The sequence below is a fragment of the Scomber japonicus genome, chromosome 22 (assembly GCF_027409825.1).
Source record: "Scomber japonicus isolate fScoJap1 chromosome 22, fScoJap1.pri, whole genome shotgun sequence".
NCBI lineage: Eukaryota > Metazoa > Chordata > Actinopteri > Scombriformes > Scombridae > Scomber > Scomber japonicus.
The window spans coordinates 17,664,054-17,685,440 of NC_070599.1; the positions used below are offsets into that span (position 1 = coordinate 17,664,054).

The window sequence follows — 21,387 nt, forward strand, 5'->3', positions numbered from 1 at the left end:
GGAGCAGCCAGGGAGGAGGTAGCAGGCTGGATGGGAGCAGCCAGGGAGGAGGCAGCAGCCATGGAGGAGGTAGCAGGCTGGGAGGAGGCAGCAGCCAGGGAGGAGGTAGCAGGCTGGATGGCAGCAGCCAGGGAGGAGGCAGCAGGCTGGGAGGAGGCAGCAGCCAGGGAGAAGGGAGCAGCCAGGGAGGAGGTAGCAGGCCGGATTGGGTCATCAAGGAGACCTGACACCATGAGGTCAGGTGTATGGTCCTCCTCAATGCCCTCGTCCTCTTCCTCACCCCCCTCCACGTCCTCCAGCATGTCCTCCGTCTCCTCTGCGTCAGGGCTGACCTTCAGGGGCTGCCCAGTCTGACTCAAGAGGTAGTCAACACCAAGCAGCTCTCCTATGAAAAAGAACAGATAAACAAGCATGCACACATAATTAGTAAACATTAATGCTATGTATGATGTCAAGTATATACACTAGGTAGACAGATATCATTACATTAGCATACCGGTGTATTCGGAGGGTGGCCTGAAGTTTGGCACATATGCCCGGCCAAACACCGTAATGCTGTTGGTGTTGACGCTCTGGGTCACATCCCCGGAGTAGGTGAGCAGAGAGGATGGCCTGCTGGTCACCGCCGCCGTCCCTCGGTCCTGGTTCCACCTGTTCAGGCCTTCCAGGAGGTAGAGCTGGAAATTCAGCGCGTTTGCGCTGGTTCCTGAGAAAACAATGAAATGTTAATAATCAATTAAAAAGCTCTAGCTTTCCAATCTAATGAGTGCTTTCATAAAAGAGCATAGTGACTGCTTATACATAAGGGAGACACCAACCTGGAATGAACCTGTTCAGGTGGCAGTGGAACGACTCCAGGGATGTGGACCCCCTGGCGCAGCGGTACCTGGTCAGGACCACACCTCCCTTCCTTGTGGTGCCGGTCTCTGTGTAGAGCTGCACACCAGGCAGGTCCTGGATGCACTTGACGTGGCGTTGCTGCACACGCCAGATGTGCTCCATGCGCACCTGGTCCAGCAGTGGCACCCCCATCAGGTCTCTCCCGTTGTCTCCGCCCAGTTGCTGCAGCAGCCGCTCAATGAGCCTGACGGTGGCCTCCTCGCCGCGCGTCCTCCTGCGGCAGTACTGGCTCAGCTCCTTCTTACTGATCCTGGCGTCCACCGCAGGATCAGTAATGGCTGGCACACCTTCCTGCCTGAGCTGCTCTCTTTGCCTGACGCAACAGAGAGAGGTCCCCTGCATCCCACTCGAAAATGCAGGCAGAGAGGCAGCCCATGAAGGTGGGGTAGAGGGGATGGGCGTCGGTGGTACAGCCAACAGCCAGCCTCCGCATGAAGTGCCAGATGTCCAGCCGTATGTGGAGGTCTGGCCACTCCCCAAACCTGTTCTGCAGCTTGCTGGAGCCCTCACTGATGCAGCAGCCAGAGTCCACATACAGCAGCAGTGGGGGTGCGATAGCTGCAAGGCGGTACCGCTCCATCACTCCTGCCACCATCCTGTCCAGTCCTGGCCCCTCCTGCACTGTCACCACACTGGTCACGATCTGGCCAACCTCGTTCCCAATGGAGGTGACCCAGAGCCCAGTCCCCTTGGCATGGCCAGCCAGCTTCTTTGTGATCTGGAATTTCACAATAGCGATGTTAAAAAAATCTGTAAAATTTTAACCATCTACAGCAGCAAGTGTATATAGATTAACTACACTGTACACATGTACAGGGGTGATAGTAAAAAAAAATCCTGAGCCTGAACTTTTTTCCCTGGGAGGAGCCCAAGCCTAAGCCACGGCATATGCCCTGATTAGCGTAATTGTCAAGCGGGATCCGTATTGCTTGTATAGCATACTGAGACTACGGATACTACAGCCATACCAGCAAAGGTCAGTCATTATTGTTGAGGAATGCGACCTCTGATGCTGATGTTTGCCTAATTGACCACTGCACTGACATCAGTAGAATTTGCCCTTATAGCCTATTGTTTACTGTAGAACTGTACAGGTACAACCATGTATTCTGGGTACAGAGCAGTTTCTGAAATTATAACAAGAAATAAAAGGACTGATTTATCATTGTATACTGCTGTAAATTAAATACAGTGAATAACACTTCACAGTAAATAAAAATACATTTATATCAGTATCAATCATCTAATATTCATAAGTGCTGCTTTAACCCTGAATCATGCAGCATATACATGTAAACTGGTGTAATATGAAAGTTAGCAGTCATACACACAACAAGAGTTAGCTTAAATGATGCTAAATCGCGATCATGCTAACAAGTAAAAACGGACTTTCAAAGAGTGTAAATATACACCAGCAGCTAACAACACAATCAGAAGAGGAAAGTAACATGTACACTCTCATTTCACTTCCCTATGAACACAATTTACATCGTCAGTGACTGTTGCACCGCTGTAAACATGTCGAGTGGAGAACGTGAGGAAAAGAAGAGGAACTGCATAACTGCCTTCATAATAAAACCACCTACTTCAAAATAAAAGCATGCATACATAAATGTCCTTTGATTTGAAGAATTCATAACAATTATAATACTCAAAAGTAACTAGGAATTGATTTGTAGCCTAACCATTGATTAAACAGGGCATGAACAACCAGGCATTAATTTTTCTGAAACATGCACCATTTATTTTGAATATTTTTTTAAACAGCTGATTTTTTTTTTTTCCCCAAACACGTTGGTACGCTGGAAATCCTGCGTGGCCTGCATGTATTATTATTACCTGTTTGGTTGAGGCCATCTTTAAGATGGAGCCAAAGGTCGATGTTATGCTGGCCTTAATATGGTCTAGGCGAGAGAGGATGTCCCTGCCGTAGACCGAGAGCAGCCATCGACTGGTGGGCACAGCAATGGGCTCTGGTGGATCCTGGCACACCACTGGGAAGAGGCTTGGCCGGCCAACAAAGCCAGCACACTCCCCAAGATAATGTGCCAACCTGTTCAGCCATTCCTCCCCATGGTTCTCCTTCAACTGCTTCACCAGACGTGCTGGACTGTTCCCGAGAGTCCGGTCCCGCAGCAGGCGGATGACACGGATGTCACAGGCGTACCTGAAATGGACATGTAGCTGCAATTAGTTACGCATTAATGGGAGGGTCATTACAGTCATGCAAAGGCTATCATACGCAGCCGGCGAAGCAACAGTTGAATGTGACAGCGGAATTCCATTTACTCACTTGCGGGTCAGGATCAGCCGGAACACCTTCTGGTGCGGCAGGTCCAGCTGTTTCCGGACAGTCTGGGAGGTCGACAGGTAGTTCAGAGAACACACAGTGCACCTGAGCGTCTCTGTCACCATCAGGTAATACCTGTCGATGTCCAGAACCTTCCGAGCCCTCTTGTGGACACCGTACCCCGTCAGCTGCTTCCCACACTCAGGGCAGGTTACCCTCACCTTCCACAGGTGGTAGGGCATCCACACCATCAGCCTGTGGGTGAAGAAGCGGTCTGGAGTCGGCGTCTGGTGGTAGATGAGGGCTGGGGCAGGGGGCTCGTACCACAACTTAAGGTCTTGCCGCAGTCTGCCAGAGTGGAAGATGGCATTCGAAATCCACCTCTGGTCTTGGACGGGGATGTTTTTATACATCTCCGCTGGCAACCACACCGAAGCTGCAGCCCCCGCAGTGGCCAGCTGAACTCCTCCAGGTGCATCCTGTTTAGAAGACAACAATAATGTAGTAATGTATGGCATAAATAAAGGCTACACTAAGCATAACCTACACAACACGTTATTAATGTATGGCATAAATAAAGGCTACACTAAGCATAACCTACACAACAGCCAGGCCAGTGAACAGACGCTGCTGTACTTACACAGACTTCTGCCATGCTGGTGGACATAGCAGGGCTCGGGGTCCTCACAGAGGATGGAGTCTGGCTGGGGGTCCTCACAGAGGATGGAGAGGGACTGGGAGTCCTCGCAGGGGAGGCAGAGGGGCTGGGAGTCCTCGCAGGGGTGGCAGAGGGGCTCGGGCTCCTCCTAGCCACTAAATTAGGCTTTGGTGAGATAGATCCACCAAAGCGTGATTTAGTGAACTGAAAAGACAAACAATATTAATTGTATGATGTAACAAATACAAAACCACTATGAATGAAAGTAAGTTATTTAATATGATATTCAACAGCAACAGCATTGTGTTATGAAACATAACAGCTACAGCATTGCAGCAGACATGAGATGCCAGATTAATCATAACGACAGAGACTCCGTGAGCCTTTATTGGAGGGGGTGTGGCCTCGATCTTTAATCCCCGCCCACATGTAGTACCATTTTGTGTATAAAGGAAATATGGAAGGCATTCTAACCATGGCATAATAAAGGAAAAGACCTTTCAATACATGCTACGTAATTTTAACGTCAACGTTTCAGCCAATAATGCAAAGCGCTGATAATTAAATACAGAAGAAGTAGAGCAAATGTCAATTTCACTCATTCCCACATAGTGTAGCCAAACGTTTCTTTCTTCTTACAAGAGAACATTGAATGTATGTCTCTGGGTGGCGTGTCTCCCCAACCTTTCAGCCTATAGCCAAACGCAATAATCGATTGCGTCATAGAGACGCTTTGAAAAAGTGGATGTGGTTTGGATCTGAACACTACAGCCATATTGGTCAACAGTTGAATACACTAGTCATTTTTCCAACAAGAAATACTGCTACTAATATTTTAGTCCGATTAACTGATTGCACCACAAGACAATTACCACCACATGGAAAGTGGTTGTGGTGTGGATCTGAAGCCACCTGCTCTTTCCAGTTTACAATTCTTCAAAACACACTTTAGTATCATAAAATATATCAGGAGATCCACACATATTGCTGTTAATTTTTGAAGGTGATGTCAATGCTGTCAGAAAAGTTATCGCAAGGGGCAAGTTGAGTAATACTAGCATTAGCAGCTAATGCTTCTTCCAGCTGACCTCTTCCTGGCTGATGGCTAAAACTGTTACTGCAGCCATGAGCTATTTTCTTCACAAGGACAGAGTCCATACAGTATTACTGAATATACCAAATTAGAAGGGATGACATCGAACCAGAAACTGTGGTCCACAATCAGCAGCTTTTTAGTGACAAAATGCCCTGGCTAAAACGTTATCCAGGGTATCACTGTCCATGTTTACTACTTGAAGCATGGCAGAAGAAATACTCTTCTGAAGAATTTATGATTTAATATCTAAATGAAGCTGGTTAATCACAACTAAAGCTTGTAGCCTACATTCAAAAGGCAAGTCAAATAAGCCAGACACAAAATCTGTTTGAGGCCATTACCTGATTATTGGCAGATATTCCAAGTTGCGGTATCGGACATGAAAAAGTTGTATTGAGCCATCCCTAGTGCCTACTACGTTTTGCCTCATGCTGCACTGGGTCACTCTCAACATATTATGGTCATCCCCTCACACAGGCAGAAATTAAAACTCTCCAAGCCTGTCTTAAGTGTCTTAGTGTATCTGTGGCATCCTACATTATTTTCTGTGGGGACAGCTGTAAACCATCATGCACCAGGATGAGTTACAACAATGACATACCCTGGTTCACACCTAAGTTAAGACTGTTAAGGTTAAAAAGGAACAGGCATTTGGGAGGAAAACATTTAAAGGCAAAATACAGGTTTAGTAAGGCACTGAAAGAGGCTAATCAATTGTACTCTGAGAAACTCGACCAACAGTTCTCAGCTGACCAAATCCAAATCAAAACATGTATTATTATTATTATATGTATTAGTATATGCAGTGTACAATACACTGCATATACTGTTTACATTATGAACATCTGCACATTTCCGGTCAACATTTTGTATATTTCATAATATTCTCTTAATTTAAAATTTAAAGATGTAACAACTCCTCTCACTTACAATATATTTTACACATGATGATATATTATTTAGGATTATCTAATTTTGTGTTATGCACCACAACACAAAGTCTAATAATTCCTTGTATGTGCAGACTTATTTGGCAATATACCCTGCTCCGATTGTGATTAAAACCACGTCTCTTTTACTATCACATACTTACAATGCAATTCCTTGTTAAGATGTACAGTCGCAGTCAAAAGACACACTCTCTTATTGAAATGGATGGGAAGGTGTATACAAACTTTTGACAGGTCCCTGTTTTTCACATGGTTTCATTCTCTCTCACTGTGGACTCTTTGCTCTCTGCTCTGTGTTTGCATGCAGTGGAGGAGCTCAGCACAACCCTCAGGCAAACACAGACACATATAAAGAGGAGGAGAGAAAGACAGAAAACTGCATGCAAAACCATAAATTACTCCAAACCACAGTCAGATCTAATACAGTGCATGTAAACACACTGATTACAATTCTAATACTGATATAATCATTATACCAATCATTAATGTTATAAGCCCAACAGTTCATCCCCCAGATCATGTGGTCTCTGTGGCGCAATCGGTTAGCGCGTTCGGCTGTTAACCGAAAGGTTGGTGGTTCGAGCCCACCCAGGGACGACTTGTTTTTACCTCAACCCAAACCCTGATAGCTGACACAGAGATATAGCACTCACTGAGTGAATAATAGAGGAAAAGGGGGAGGGGTAACACAACAGGAAACGCTATATAATATAGGTCAAAGACTACGGTCAAACATGTTGTCCCTGCACTTTGAACTGTTTCTCACCCAAGCCTGTTATGTTCCTACAGCAACGTGGACCAACATGTCAACTCAGACAACCTGCACTGATATTGGCAGCACCACAAAACAAGTTTCCCTCTTTTAGATTTCAATAAAATAGTTTAATTACGGAAAACATCTCGTCCCTGGGTGGGCTCGAACCACCAACCTTTCGGTTAACAGCCGAACGCGCTAACCGATTGCGCCACAGAGACAAGGTCGCTGCAATCAGAGTTGTTCAGATCCTTCGAATGTGTGCAACAGTGGGGGATGGGCTAAATGCAGGGGAGAAGCATGCAGGCTTGTTTCAGTGTTGGATCCCGCTGTGGGGGGATAGGCAATGCACGTCCCAGCCAGCTTTGTATAAAGCATGAGACCCCTTATCTCAGGGTTGTGGTTTTGAGCCTTTAATTAAATCACATGGTATCTTCCTAGTCTGCTCAGAAAAAGAGCTGTGGCTTTGATTCTTCTCGGTGTGTTATTGTTGATTAGCTGTCTTCATCATAACGGTCCTATACAAAGCCTGTATTGCTTCTGAAACCACACTGCTCCACCCATTTACCTCACACAAAAACGATGATATATCGGCATTGTCTGACACTCCACCCTATGCAAAAAGTGTAGCGCCCAACGTGGGGCTCGAACCCACGACCCTGAGATTAAGAGTCTCATGCTCTACCGACTGAGCTAGCCGGGCTACTGTGTAAAAACTTTAAAAAATAGGATCTAAAAATTATTAAACTATGACTCTCTTTCATGGATTGGATGGATGGACATGTTGATGCATGTACAACTGCAGAGTTGATGATAAATCTTTAACCCAAGTCATTCTTACACCAAGTATACTTATAACTTTGGCTAGCACTACCTACCTCCCTAGCTACTTCATACTCTTTCAAGCTAGGATTAACAATAAGATTGTATGTCATGAATTCAGGTAATATACTTAGTAAATGTTATACTGCCACTTGGCCTTGTAAGTAGGTTGCTACTAAAGAGAGTTAATTAGTCTCTGGTGCAACTGCTGTAGCCCCCTCCAAGTTTGTCAATGGTGAATATTTTGCAGTAATCAATATGTTGTAATCATTTCGTATGTGTTGAATCATTAAATGAACGGTCTCCCTTCAGTTCACCAAAACACAGTTGAGTGGGTCACCATCTGCCTCACTGATGCCCAGTTTACTGGCTAGGAGGACTCCCAGCCCTTCTCCTCCTCTATCCTCTGTTAGGACCCCCAGCCTTGCTCCATCTTCATTGAGAACTACTATGTCCTACTACTACTACTACTACTACTCTATGTCCTACAAGAGGACATAGTCTTCTGTGCCACTGGACTGTGACCATAGGTAAGGGAACAGTGATGTATGTGAGTGGGGAATGAAAACCAAACGCACACCCTCTTATTTGGAAGCCAATGGAGTCTCTGTGGCACAATCGGTTAGCGCGTTCGGCTGTTAACCAAAAGGTTGGTGGTTGAAGCCCACCCAGGGACGCAGACACTTTCCTGTTAAAGGTAGGGTTGGTAATGTTGGAAAGCTAGCAAGAGAGCTAGCAAGATTTGAAAATAGCACCTCCTCCTGCCTCCTCTAAGTTCAACCCCGCTGCTCCCCCTCCCGTCAGTGAGTCCGTCCAAGCCACGCCCCCACAAACTGGAACGCGCACACTGCTGCAGGGAGGAGAGGAGAGCTACGAGCTAGCCATTTCCAAGTAGTTTGGACAACAACCAAACAGTCTCATGTCTCATTTACCTGTAAGTAAAATATATTATTATGTTTTTTGTTTGTTTTATAGCACATCAGTCTGTGCAGATTCAGATCCGGGACCCGGGTCTGAATCTGCTGAATCTCCCTAAGGATACGGCTGGATTCAGATCTATGGTTCAGACCCATCAGCTAAATTACATTGTAATAATTGTTACGTGTTTTTCACTGACAAACGTGTATTTTATGTTTTTATTAGTCACGTAGCATATCTGCTATGTTTTTATTGACAATTATGCAGGGTGATGCAGAAGTGTTAGGAAAGTCAATTTGGGCCAATATCTCAATTTTACTATAAAACTTAGACACTTATGCTACTAGGCTAACGCTATGTTTGTTGTTTCATTGTTAGAGGTTACACGATGAGAGCACTGGCTCAGACCCGAGCTACAGTCCTGAACCGAGCACGTCTTCAGCTCCAAGGGGACGCGGTCGTGCTAGAGCCAGAGGAGGCCGTGCTAGAGGGGGTGCAAGGGGCAGAGGCCGAGGAACTTGAGGTCAAGGACGTGGAGCAAGCCGGACTGCGACCGGAGAGCTTTTACAAGATGAGGATATTCAACGAGTGGAGAATCTGCAAGCTCAAAGAATTGCAGATGAGCAGGTAGCCTTTCTAAAATAGCCTCTTTTTTCCTGATCTCAACATTATCAAGAACTGTAAACAATGACCTGCCATTTACTGTAAACACAACACTTCTGAGTTTATTGTCATTCATAAACTGTTAAAGAATATAATACTATAATATAAACACATGAAACTTTCAACTCTGGTCCGGCAACATACCAAAAATATAATAAATGAAATTACAATATTAGTAATAATAAAGGACAAGATGGTGAGAGTCTAATCTTCTTGATGAACTATTTTTTACAGGCTAGAATTGAACGACTGAGATTGGAAGAATCTCATCAGTTGCTTCAGATCAAGAGACCCAAGCCTCATGTTTGATGTCCTGCAGATGCTCCTCCACCAGGCCCTCCAGCTCCACCTCTACCTACATGGTGTGTGTGCAGGAGGTGCCGTGAGATGCCCACAGATCTAGAAAAAAAGTGCTGTGGGCAACAACCTGCTTCCTAACCCTAACCCTCACCTGGAAGTATACATTTTACATTTTAAATTTGGTCTTTTATTTATATTTTGTCAGTTTTTAATAAAAATTTGAAAATGATGAATGCCTTTCATTTGACTATTTCTGCAACAGAAGCAATATATTTTCTCACCACCACATTAAAAATAAGTGATTACAGAATAATTACAACAAAATTGGTATAACCCTTTTTATTGTTACATAGATAATCTGTACATTTTCAACATGAGTGTATCTACACATTGGAAAAGGTGTTTCCAGGTAAGGCAGACAGGTCAGGCTGTGTGTAGGGAGTATTTGTCAGCGGTGGTGATCTATTCCTTTGGCAGTGATTTACCTTTAGGAAGAATATCACAATTACACATCTGACAATAATGAATACATTTTTGAGATAATCAAAGAATAAGAATACTTAGAGCTTTATTTCCCATTTGTTTTGCACATAATTATATTAGAACTTCTTCATCAAACTACAATATTGTAAGAAAACTCACCTAGGCCTCTGCTGAGTTGGGTCTGCAAAAGCTGTATGCTTTTGAGCTTAGTGGGGGTAGCTGCAGTAATGGCTGGGCTGGGGGAGGGACAGATGTCTGCTCAAACCAGTTGAAGAATTAACATCATCTCATCACGTCATCATCTCTGTGAAGATTACAAAATTAGAAAATACTGTCAACATACATTTACCCTTCATTCATAGAGGACAAAACACAGAACTTTTTATATGTAGAAATAGAAGTCTTGGGTTTGGCAGTTGGACCAAAGGAGCATAAAGATTGATATAAACTGTTGAGAAGATCCTCAGTTTGTTTCTATCCTCTCTGCATAGCATCTACCAGAGTATAGTCCATAGACAAGCTTGTAGCATGATCAATTACTCCACCAACACCACACACAGTTAGAGGTACAACTTATGGTAGCTGTGTTTTATTTTAGTGTTGATGGTTGTTGTTGTTGATGTTAACAACTCAGTGTGAAGTGCTGGACCTCCTAAGGTGAAGGACAGGTTTTATCCTCAGGCCATCATATTTCTCAAAATATCTAATCACTAACATTTACTCAATGTCTGTATAATGATATAGCAGATATCACTGATAACACATATTGTATGTACAATAATGCTGTTTTCTGAAGTACCTCAAATGGCACTTTGAGGCACATAAAACAGAAAAGGCTAGATATGAAAGACAGATATTTATATTCCAAAGACATATTCATAGCAGTAGCAAGTTGAACTCACCGGTCGGACAGAGACTCAGAAACAATAGTTGAACTGGAGGGAGAGTAGGTCTCATCAATCCGTGTTTAGACGGCGTCGAGGTTGATCGGTCCTTCTCATGGCTATGAAAACATAAATGAGCTACATCACCACAGTTGTAACGTGTAAAAGCCAATATACGTAGGTCTTTTTATCACAATAATAATGCAGACACTGAAGACTAGGGTAGAGTAATATCTTTCAAATTAATATACTAGTATAATCTATTCAATACTGGCGTCACCGACCCGTTTTAAACACACAGCAAAGCTAATATTAGCATTACGCTAATACAAGCTACAAAAGTAGCTACGTTAGCATAACTTACATATATATAACAAATCCTCCCCGAAGCAAAACAAATCATTACCTGTCCAACAGACAGAGAGCAACCTCGGCATCACTGTTCAGGCCCTTCAGATCCCTCAGTTGTCTCCACCGCTCAAATGCTACTCCGATGTTGATTCTTGTTTGACCTCTTGCTTTATCCATAGCCTTTTTATTAGCAGTCCTTTCCTCCTCAGGCTTCTCTTTCTTCCCCTTTTCTCTGGACGAGCCGTTACAAGTAGACGTGCAAGTTGTACTTTCTCAGCCATTGCTCTTACATAAATATTATATCCGTATTCGGTAGTTCTGCAGAGTGGGGAGAGGGTGTGCTGGTTTTTCTGGCAACAGCAACAGGTGAAGACTGTGCACGCGCGCAGTAGGCAGGGAGAGAGGGGGGCGGGGCGTAGACTGTATGCGGAAGCAAAACTAGACATGAAGCCACCTGATTGGTTTTTTCTGTTCGCACCGAACGGCTCGGATTGGTCGGGGTTTTATCAGTCCTGTGGCCGCTACAGAGCTCTGATTTTTCCGTTCCTTTTTCTAAAGCCATAATGTATTAATACCTTTCATAATAGAAGGACCATTTCTCCCAGTATAACAAAAAGTGTTTCTGAACAGGATTACCAACCCTACCTTTAATAACCTGACAACACTATCTTAGGTGTGAAGGGTTAGAGAAAGCTGGAGCTTCAGTATGACCGTGTAGTGTACAAATCAATTTATATGAATGCTTCATGTAATATGCCATGATTAAAATTTCTGCCATAACCCTCAGAGAGAGGCCACAGCAGTCTCTGTGGCGCAATCGGTTAGCGCGTTCGGCTGTTAACCGAAAGGTTGGTGGTTCAAGCCCACCCAGGGACGTGGACTTTTGTCCTTAAATAAACAGGTAAGATCATGTGAGCAGGTATTCACTATCTGGTGTCAATCCATGTTCCAGGTTAGGACTTGCATGTGGTTTCTCAGTCACAGACTTGGCGCTTTTCCACTATACAGTTCTAGCTCTGCTTGACTCTACTCGCCTTGGTACAGTACCAGGAATAACCTTTACCATTACAAAAAAGTACGTACTCAATGTGGGTGGGGTCGTCATAACACGGCAGTGGTGCACTTGCTGCTGTATGTGGCTTTTGACACACAATGCAAGAAAATTACCGCTGTTGCCGGTATTTAAAAATGTCGGGATTAATTCTTGTGTGGGACGGCTCATGACTTCCAGTGACTCTCTGACCAATCAGTGGCCGGCCGTCTGTTGACATCACATTTAGTATCGTCTTGACTCGCTTGGTACCTCAGCAGAGCAGGTACTAAAAAAGTACCAGGTACTACTACTAACCCAAGTGGAATCACACAAAAAAACAAGTTGAGTTGAGCCGAGTCGAGTCGAGTAGTGCTGGAACTGTATAATGGAAAAGCGGCAATGATCCCACTAGTAAACAGTTGCATTGTGATAAGTTTAGAGTTGTAAAATCCACTCCATGTGCATTAGAAATTGTTGTATGATTTAAGTCTTTAAACACAACAATAGACAAACCAAAGGTCTATCAAGACATCACGCAACAAAAACATTTTTTTCCAGTCTGCAACGTGCCTCACAAACCAGATTTTAGGCCCAATGAAAACATACCACATTGAGCCCCGCCACACACATAAGTCATGCCAAACTGTGCAACTGCTGTAACCACACCTCTACCTGTGCAAGCTTGCAACTCTATTGTGGTCCAATACTAACTGTACAATATTTACTCTGTTGTAAATTGTAATCTTAATGTCACAATTCTTAAATGGAAGAATGATATAACGAACAAAAAGAAATCAGCAGTAGATTTAAAAAAAAAAAAAAAAAAAGTATACATACCAACTAATTATACGACCAATTCTTATCATTGAGAAGGATTCAATAATTCTTCTTATTTTCATAATAATGATAATAATACATTCCCACAGACTCCCTTGTGTTAATGTCATGTGATTCAACACAATCCTGCTCACCTTTTTCTCCAGTTTGCAGTATGGCTGGTTCACTATTATGGGGGCAGCATGATGCATCTGTTGGTCCTGGCACAGGGAGCAGGGAAAATTGATTTAGTATGAACGGCTTGGTAAACATTTACCTGTTTCTCTTTTAAATAAGTCTTAGTGAAATTTAAAAAAAACCTTTTTATATATAAGTCTACCTAATCATCATATTACTCTTGGTCCCTTGCATCATGTTCTTAACAGGTTTTTATATTGACATTTTAATGGTCTTTTTATTCTGCTTTGCACTCTACTCAGTGAACCTTGTAAGTACTTGCCCATGTCTGTTTGTGCTGTTTTAAATTGTTATCTGTGTCCTGCCATTTTAATGTCTACGTGTAATGAGACGTCCTCTCCTACTACTGCAGAATAAATCTACCTATGGGTATAAATAAAAACACCTTGACTTTGACCTACATTGATTAAATGTCAAATAGAAGAAGGGTGAAATGCAAACACTCAGAATTGTCTATGATATTAGCAGTAACTAATGTTTGGAGCAAAAGTCACCTTAGCCTATTTCACTGTGGACTAAATTTAGCTGACAGGTTAATTTTCACCACTCATGGATTAGACCCACCTTTTTTATGAAACATTTGGTGACATATGTCACAGTTTCATTTCTTCCTCTTATCTTTGTTTTCGTTTTTAGGACATTACTTTAATTTTTTATGAAGCTACCCAGACAATAGTCCCGTACAGCGCTACAGTGCGAGTGCAACTCACTGCTAGCAGCAAATACCGCGCCTGGTTTAGAGACAGGACTGAACCACTTCATGTGACTCGAGGGGGGGTGTTGGGCAATACAATACTGAGGCTTGGGATGGTCTTTTTTTGTTGTTGCCAGAAACCAAACGGATAAAGCGTCAGTTAAGTGAGTATGTTTTAAATAAAATGTTCTATTAATTTCTATGAATGATTATAAGTTAATAAAAAATGTACTAATGTTCTAGTGTTGTTTTAGGGCCTCCGGCTCTTAGAATCGTCCTCACCTTTCACCCCCGTACATGCCCACTGACATACATTACACTGTATATTAAAACTAAATCTTAATCTTATATTTATGCATGTTATTTTTTGTGTAACATGGCATGTGTCATCAACCCAATTTATTATTATTTTTATTAGTAATGTTATTGTTATTGTTGTTATTGCTGTTATTATTACTATTATTATTATTATTATACATCTTTAACCTGAGCCTGAGTCTGGAAAGGGTTCCCGTCATTTGGAAGATTTCTTGTCTTCTAAATGACCTCGTGCCCCAATGAAATCAACCACTTCAGACCTGTGGCCTTAACCTCCCACCTGACTTGAGAGGACCGTTTTGGACCATCTCCACCCCCTGGTGAGCCCTTACATGGATCCCCTGCAGTTTGCATACCAGCCTGGCATTGAGGTGGATGATGCTGTCATCTACTTGCTGCAGCGATCCCTGTCTCACCTGGAGGACACAGGAAATACTGTGAAGATCAGTTTTTTCGATTTCTCCAGTGCTTTCAATACAATTCAACCTACATTGCTCAGGAGGAAGCTGGAGAGAGTGGGGGTCAGTGACCTGATGGTTGCATGGACCCTTGACTACCTCACAGACAGACCCCAGTATGTGAGGTTGCAGGACTGCGTGTCTGGCGTGGTGGTCTGCAGCACAGAGGCCCCTCAGAGTACAGTACTCTCACCTTTCCTCTTCACCCTGTATACAGCCAACTTCAGATACGCCAGAAATTCTCTGATGACACTGCCATTGTAGTATGTGTGTCAGAGGGTTAGGGTTAGGGTTAGTGAGTACAGGAAGGTCATCATGGACTTTGTCGACTGCTGTGAGAAGAACCACCTACAAGTAAACGCCAGCAAGACAAGGGAGATGGTGCTTGACTTCCACCGAAAACCCTCCAACATTGCACGGGTGAACATCCAGGGACTTGACATCAAGCGAGTGAGGACATACAAGTACCTGGGTGTCCACTTTAACAATAACCGGGACTGGTCAGATAACATTGACTCTATTTACAAGAAGGGTCAGTGTTGTTTACACCTGTTGAGGAGGCTTGCATCTTTTGGTGTGTGCAAGCCACTGCTGAGAACCTTCTTCGACTCTGTGGTGGCATCTGTGGTCTCATATGCAGTGGTGTGTTGGGTAGGGGAATGTTCTGAGTGGGACAAGAACAGACTCAACAGAGCTAGCTCAGTCTGTGGCTGCCCCTTGGACTCCATAGAGGTGGTGGGAGAGAGGAGGGTTTTGGCCAAACTGTCCACCATCATGGACATGGACAACACCTCCCACCCTCCTTCATTCCAACTGCAGTCAGACTGTACAATGCTGCACAATGATTTGCACTTTGAGGTCCTTTTTTAGTTTTAAATTTTGATTAAAATGTTATTGTTGTATACATGTTTTTTAATTGTTTTTTTTTTGTCAAATCCCTACCTTTTTGAGCTGCTGTAATAGTTAATTTCCCAAACTGTGGGATCAATAAATGTACCTTTATTTTTATTATTATTATTGTTATTATTATAATTATTATCATTATAATTATCATCATCATTATTATTGTCATTAATTGCAAAATACATATATTCTTTTCTTGTCTCATATATATATATATATATATATGAGATATATATATATCTTTTTACTACCACATAAAATGAAATTCTGTATCAAGTTGTACAATAGCAGTCGGGAGTTATGACATTTTATTTCGTACTATGGACCCTTTGCTCTGTTTCAGGCACAGATAAAGAGCAAAGAGCAAAGAAATATAAATGGAAGACTGTATGCAAAACCATAAATCACACCAAACCATACTGTCTGATACGGTAATCTTACTTAGTGAATCTAATGCAGATATAGTAATCACACCAAACGCTAAAATTATAATCCCTATAATAGCCTGTCGAGTCATGTGGTCTCTGTGGCGCAATCGGTTAGCGCGTTCGGCTGTTAACCGAAAGGTTGGTGGTTCGAGCCCACCCAGGGACGACTTGTTTTTTTTTTTTTTGGCTATTAATCGACAGCTGACTCCTAAGCAGCGCCACAAAGCAAGCTAGTTTTCCCTTTAGATATCTGTAAAAATAGCCAGCCAAATAGACGCATGTTTTTTGTTTAACCAAAAAAAAGTATACACTCTAGGTTAAATACTGTGGGTCCTCTGAGGAGAAAAAACTCTCGTCCCTGGGTGGGCTCGAACCACCAACCTTTCGGTTAACAGCCGAACGCGCTAACCGACAAGTTCTGGCACTCTTGTAGCTTTCAGATTTTGTATGCGTGCAGCAGTGGGGGATGGGCATTTAAACAACGTGGAGGCATGCACGGTTGCTTAATCACAGCAGATGGGAGTTCTGCTTACTGAAAGATGTTCTGAGGGCAGAAAGTACTGTGATTGGTTCAGGCAACCAATCAAAACAGAATAGAGGCGGGGTAATTTGAATTTCAGGAGTTGAATTTCTCTAAGGTTCAGATTATGGTTTCTTTTATACAGTCTATGGTTCAGACCCCTTGTGGTTTTTTGACAGTGCCACCTACTGGTTGACTGTAAAACTGCAACTACACACAGTCTGGACCGATCAGACCCCTTATGGATTTTCGACAGGGCAAAGTCCAAATAAAACACCTAAAGCTAATTGTTTGTGTTTCTGCACACACATGCTCCTCGCTTTCCCCCTGTGAAATATAAGCACTCAATTAATAAGAGAAGTGATTGTTTGTGTGCATGCGTGGAAGGCTATTTCCTCTCACTCAAATGCTAATGCTGAGATATCTTTCTGAAGGTAGCAAGCTATAGTGCGGCATATGCTAGGGCTAACAAGTAGCAAGTGGAACCATATTCTCCTGCCCTCAGGACAGTTAAATCATAATTGGCTGAGGGCAATTTAGCCTCACCTGGTCCCAGGGCTGAAGTAACATTGTCCTGCCCTCAGACGCGTCTGCTGTGGGGGCGGAGCCTATTTACAGCCCGGCTAGCTCAGTCGGTAGAGCATGAGACTCTTAATCTCAGGGTCGTGGGTTCGAGCCCCACGTTGGGCGATCTTCTTTGGTTAAATTACACACCGTCTTTCCTAGTCTCTTCAAAAACAGAGCTGTAAGCTTTCTTCTCACTGTGTTATTGTTGATTAACAGTCATAACTGTTCAGTACAAAACTATGGGATCAAATAAGGATCAAAAAGATTTTGTACTTGTACAATGACGTTCAAATGTGTAATACAGTTTTGTAGTTGTAAAAATATTTTGTGCCCGTGTAAAAACACTGTGCATGTGTAACAATATTTTGAATTTGTAAAAATAGTTTGTGCATGTGTAAAACATATTTGTATCTGTGGGAATATTTTGTGCATGTGTAAAACTAAATCCGACGGACACACAAATTTCCCACCTTCAAGTGCGACCCTGAAGTTACAAGTTTACAAAACTCAAGTTACAAGTACGAATTTTGACCTTGTTTTGTATGGGATCAAACTAGGGCCATAAAGATTTTGTACCTGTAGAAATAATTTCTGCATGTGTAAAAAAGTTTTGCACCTGTAGAAATAATTTGTGCCTGTGTAAAAAGTTGTGTACCTGTAGAAATATTTTTTTCCCACAGTGGCCTTAATCCTCTTCCATAAGAAACGGTGAATGTGGTATGGACAATTAATGTGGAGAAGGAGAGAGTGACGGAGAAACACCCAGAGAGGAGAAGGTCAGAAGGACAAACAATGAAATGACCTGCGGACACATTGGTGGTTTTCTAACCGGCGGAGGGACAGACGGACCGGAGAGTGAATGCGGACAGGTGAGTAACATCAGCTCTGCTGTGCTTCACATAAACAGTAATGTTACCTGTCTGGACATTCAGCTCACTGTCTAGTTTATTAAGATCTGCTGTTATTGTGATGTTAGCTGTAAAGTAGCAGCAGAGTTGTTACTACAGCTGTCTGACTACACGTTAACATGGCAGCTAACGTTAGCAGCGTGCTAACGTACAACCAAGCATTAGCTAATTTTAGCTGCGTAACTTAGAAAACTTAATTATCATTGTACAATTGTACAACGAAATTCTTGCTGTGCTATGCAGGTGCTCTGTGTATCTGGTGTTTGTTCACTGCTTTCAATTGTTTGTTATGTGATGTTTTTTTGTTTTTTTTTTGGGTTTGTGTCTTGTAACTTCAATGTGGCACGTAGAAGGTAGGAAATTTGAGTGTATGTCGAAGAAATGCTTGCACAGGCACAAATAATTTCTACAGGTACAAAATATTTATGGCCCTAGTTTGATCCCATACAAAACGTGCTTCACTTCTGAAACCAAAACACTCCATTTTACCCTCCATTTTAGACCTCAACAACTCTTATCCTCACTGCTTCACATTCAGGTGCAAACCACACCAGTGCATAGTGGGGGTCATGGTCTGATAAAGCAAACAGAACCACAGCATAAACAAAAAGAAGCAGAGAGGGTCTGTCACTTTGCAACTGTGGAGTTTCTACTATCTTAGTGCTCCAGTTTGCCTTTCTCTCAGTGACATTAAATCACATGGAGGCGACCATCTCACTGGGTGTATCACAAGTCCCTTAAATGGCATCCACGTTTCCCTCACTTGCAACTTCTCCTGGTGTCTTAGTCCCTCCCACCGTGGATTAACTTCACGATTTAAATGCTATTTCATGGTTTAATTATCAGCATTGTCATAGCAGGGAGCAAAAAAGCCCTATAAATCAGCATGGTAAACCAAAGAAAAAAAAACACTGAATTGCAATGTGTAAAAAAGCGTAGCGCCCAACGTGGGGCTCGAACCCACGACCCTGAGATTAAGAGTCTCATGCTCTACCGACTGAGCTAGCCGGGCTACTGTTAAAATTCCTCTAAAATACGATACAGAAACCAAACCCCTAAACACCTTTTCTGTATTTCTGTAGTGTGTGGTGTTAGTATGTGTGCTAAAGTATGAGCAGGCCATTGTCAATTCTTGTGAAATACTCTGTGGAATTAGCAATGACTTCCACTGTTATATTTCATTTCATAGTTTCTTTTTTCAAAGAAGACCGTTGAAGCCTTGTTTCGCTATAATTTCGGAGAAAGGCATATTGAAATACAACTACTGAAAAACCATAGATCGTAACATAAAGCTTTTATAACCCTTAACAACTGGGCCATGTGGTCTCTGTGGCGCAATCGGTTAGCGCGTTCGGCTGTTAACCGAAAGGTTGGTGGTTCGAGCCCACCCAGGGACGACTTGTTTTGTTTTTTTTTCTTTTCATAATAATGTAAAGACAGAGTACATACTAAATATCTCTTGATGCTTGAAGTTAGTTTGAAATGTAATTTTTACCATCTGGACATCAACTACAACATTAGTATCTCGTATATATTTAATCTACAGCATATATATATTTTATCAGGAGGTATAACTTCATTAAAAGAGCAAAGGGCCACAGTTCAAACCCTGTATCGTGTACTTTACAAGAGCATTGCATTTCATAAGTTGGCAATTGACAATGTATTGTGGTCATTTTGATTGATTTTGGTCATTATGATTTTGAAAAGTGATTGAATGCTATAAATAGTAATAACTGAATCTATGGTAAACTATTACCTTACATAGAGACCAAATATTACTATTACTGTAATTTAGAAAACATACTAATAATATATCATTTTGTTATTTCCATAGTACCTAAACCTACCACATGAGGGAACCCTGGAGGACAAGAAACCCTTACAGCTGTGGAAAAAAGAGTATAGCGCCCAACGTGGGGCTCGAACCCACGACCCTGAGATTAAGAGTCTCATGCTCTACCGACTGAGCTAGCCGGGCTATGTGTAAATCCTTGAAAGCGTGGTTTATAACCGAAGTGTACTTTGCAGCGTCAGACATTTTTATTATTTTCTATATCTCATTCCTTTAAAAAAAAAATGTTGGTTTAATTGTCATAACAATACATGCACTGTACATTTCATCAGTTGTGATGCGTAACAGCTTGTATGTATATAAGAAACGAAACGTTTTTGAGTCTATCTTTAAAAGAGTCTAGGGTTCGTACCTTCTTCGCAATTTACTTGTAACAAATGAACATGAAAAAGGGTAAAATTTCTAGTATCTAGTGAAAAGGATATAATTGACATTTGTGTTCACATTTTACCCAATAAACAAGTATTATTTGATTTCTATAGTGTTATAGTAGGAAATACGTTTTAATTAAGTAGGTACCGTGACGATGGTCTTGACTCAGGCTTGCAGAAATCTCAAACTTTGTCTCGACGGCCTCACTGTGCACATTTCATCCGCACCCCCAAAACAACAAAACAAAACAACCCAATTCAACCGACCTCACATTTTAAGCCAGTTAATGTTTTTAACGGAGCAGCGAAAGTGCGACACACCTTTGTTAAGAAATACTGAATAACGTATTTTACCCAGAGTCGCCCTCGAAGGGGCGGGGGGCGGTACACCTGTATAGAGATACCTGTATATAAATCAATTGTGATGATACGTCACATGTAATCATAAATTAGGTAAATGCTAATCTTCATGTAAACACAGCATACCTAATAATATACCCAATTAACATGTGGATGAAAATGTGCAAATTCGTCTCGTTTTCTCATTGGAAATGGGTAAAATTTCAGAGTACTGTACTATCGACCAGGTCACAAAAAAGTCTGAAGGGAGTAATAGACATTTTCTATACATTTTATGACATAACACTAACTACATGTGGACAAAAAATGTGTTAGGGTAGATTAGGGTTATGTGAGGCATTGACTAATATGGGACAATAAGGCTGCAGTGCAATTATTTATTTTTCTATTCAATTATTCTAAAGCTAACTACTATATGCAAACTCTGTAAATTATATTGATTTATATATATTGATTATATCAGATATGCAGAAAGCAAAAAACATGTAGGCCAACACAATTAAATGACCAAATAAGGCTGCTTTGTAATTCTGAAACCATTTGACACAAGGAACATTAATATAAGTGCCATGTTCCTTTTGAGTACAATATCTCAAAACTGTCTTCTGATTTAACAAGGAAACATCTCAGGGATTTCATAATGATATTAGGTGTTGATATAATGTAATGGATTCATATGCAAAAGTGGTAAACAAATCAATTGCAAAATTAGGGATTACCCTAATCCACTCATAGACTGTAGACTGTTTACCGACTCATTCGCACAAATTGACACTAGATGGCGCCAAATGACCACAATGATGTCCAGGAGCGTCTATTTTCAATGAGCACTAGAGGAGCAGCATTAGAGAGCGAAACATGTGACCAAAATGCGGAAATGGTCCGATAG

The 21,387-nt window shown here is 42.1% G+C and overlaps 1 protein-coding gene and 9 non-coding genes across 10 annotated transcripts; 5 read left to right on the top strand and 5 right to left on the bottom strand.

Annotated features, from left to right (window-relative positions):
• Nucleotides 1-1,048: 1,048 nt before the first annotated feature.
• On the bottom strand, nt 1,049-14,436 carry LOC128383498 (uncharacterized). The gene is made up of 6 exons (XM_053343111.1): nt 14,389-14,436; nt 13,074-13,139; nt 3,831-4,052; nt 3,194-3,669; nt 2,740-3,067; nt 1,049-1,618 (listed from the first exon to the last, which is right to left on the bottom strand). The coding sequence occupies exons 1-6, from the start codon at nt 14,434-14,436 to the stop codon at nt 1,169-1,171; spliced, it is 1,590 nt and encodes a 529-aa protein (XP_053199086.1). The 3' UTR covers nt 1,049-1,168.
• trnan-guu (transfer RNA asparagine (anticodon GUU)) lies at nt 6,418-6,491 on the top strand. Its single transcript has one exon. It is a non-coding gene; the product is annotated as a tRNA-Asn (tRNA).
• Nucleotides 6,796-6,869, bottom strand: trnan-guu (transfer RNA asparagine (anticodon GUU)). Its single transcript has one exon. It is a non-coding gene; the product is annotated as a tRNA-Asn (tRNA).
• On the bottom strand, nt 7,279-7,351 carry trnak-cuu (transfer RNA lysine (anticodon CUU)). Its single transcript has one exon. It is a non-coding gene; the product is annotated as a tRNA-Lys (tRNA).
• On the top strand, nt 11,872-11,945 carry trnan-guu (transfer RNA asparagine (anticodon GUU)). Its single transcript has one exon. It is a non-coding gene; the product is annotated as a tRNA-Asn (tRNA).
• Nucleotides 14,437-16,009: 1,573 nt separating the features above from the next.
• Nucleotides 16,010-16,083, top strand: trnan-guu (transfer RNA asparagine (anticodon GUU)). The gene has a single exon. It is a non-coding gene; the product is annotated as a tRNA-Asn (tRNA).
• Nucleotides 16,084-17,054: 971 nt separating this feature from the next.
• On the top strand, nt 17,055-17,127 carry trnak-cuu (transfer RNA lysine (anticodon CUU)). Its single transcript has one exon. It is a non-coding gene; the product is annotated as a tRNA-Lys (tRNA).
• Nucleotides 17,128-18,851: 1,724 nt separating this feature from the next.
• On the bottom strand, nt 18,852-18,924 carry trnak-cuu (transfer RNA lysine (anticodon CUU)). Its single transcript has one exon. It is a non-coding gene; the product is annotated as a tRNA-Lys (tRNA).
• A 311-nt stretch (nt 18,925-19,235) lies between these two features.
• trnan-guu (transfer RNA asparagine (anticodon GUU)) lies at nt 19,236-19,309 on the top strand. Its single transcript has one exon. It is a non-coding gene; the product is annotated as a tRNA-Asn (tRNA).
• A 511-nt stretch (nt 19,310-19,820) lies between these two features.
• trnak-cuu (transfer RNA lysine (anticodon CUU)) lies at nt 19,821-19,893 on the bottom strand. Its single transcript has one exon. It is a non-coding gene; the product is annotated as a tRNA-Lys (tRNA).
• Between the last annotated feature and the right edge of the window lie 1,494 nt (nt 19,894-21,387).

Bases quoted from the DNA above. Each gene is read 5' to 3' on its own strand.
- LOC128383498 (XM_053343111.1), bottom strand. From the start codon at position 14,436: ATGGTCCAAAACGGTCCTCTCAAGTCAGGTGGGAGGTTAAGGCCACAG. The intron at 3,068-3,193 runs GTGAGTAAATGG...TGTCCATTTCAG, and splicing joins CGGCTGATCCTGACCCGCAA to GTACGCCTGTGACATCCGTG. The intron at 1,619-2,739 runs GTAATAATAATA...GTGAAATTCCAG, and splicing joins AGATGGCCTCAACCAAACAG to ATCACAAAGAAGCTGGCTGG.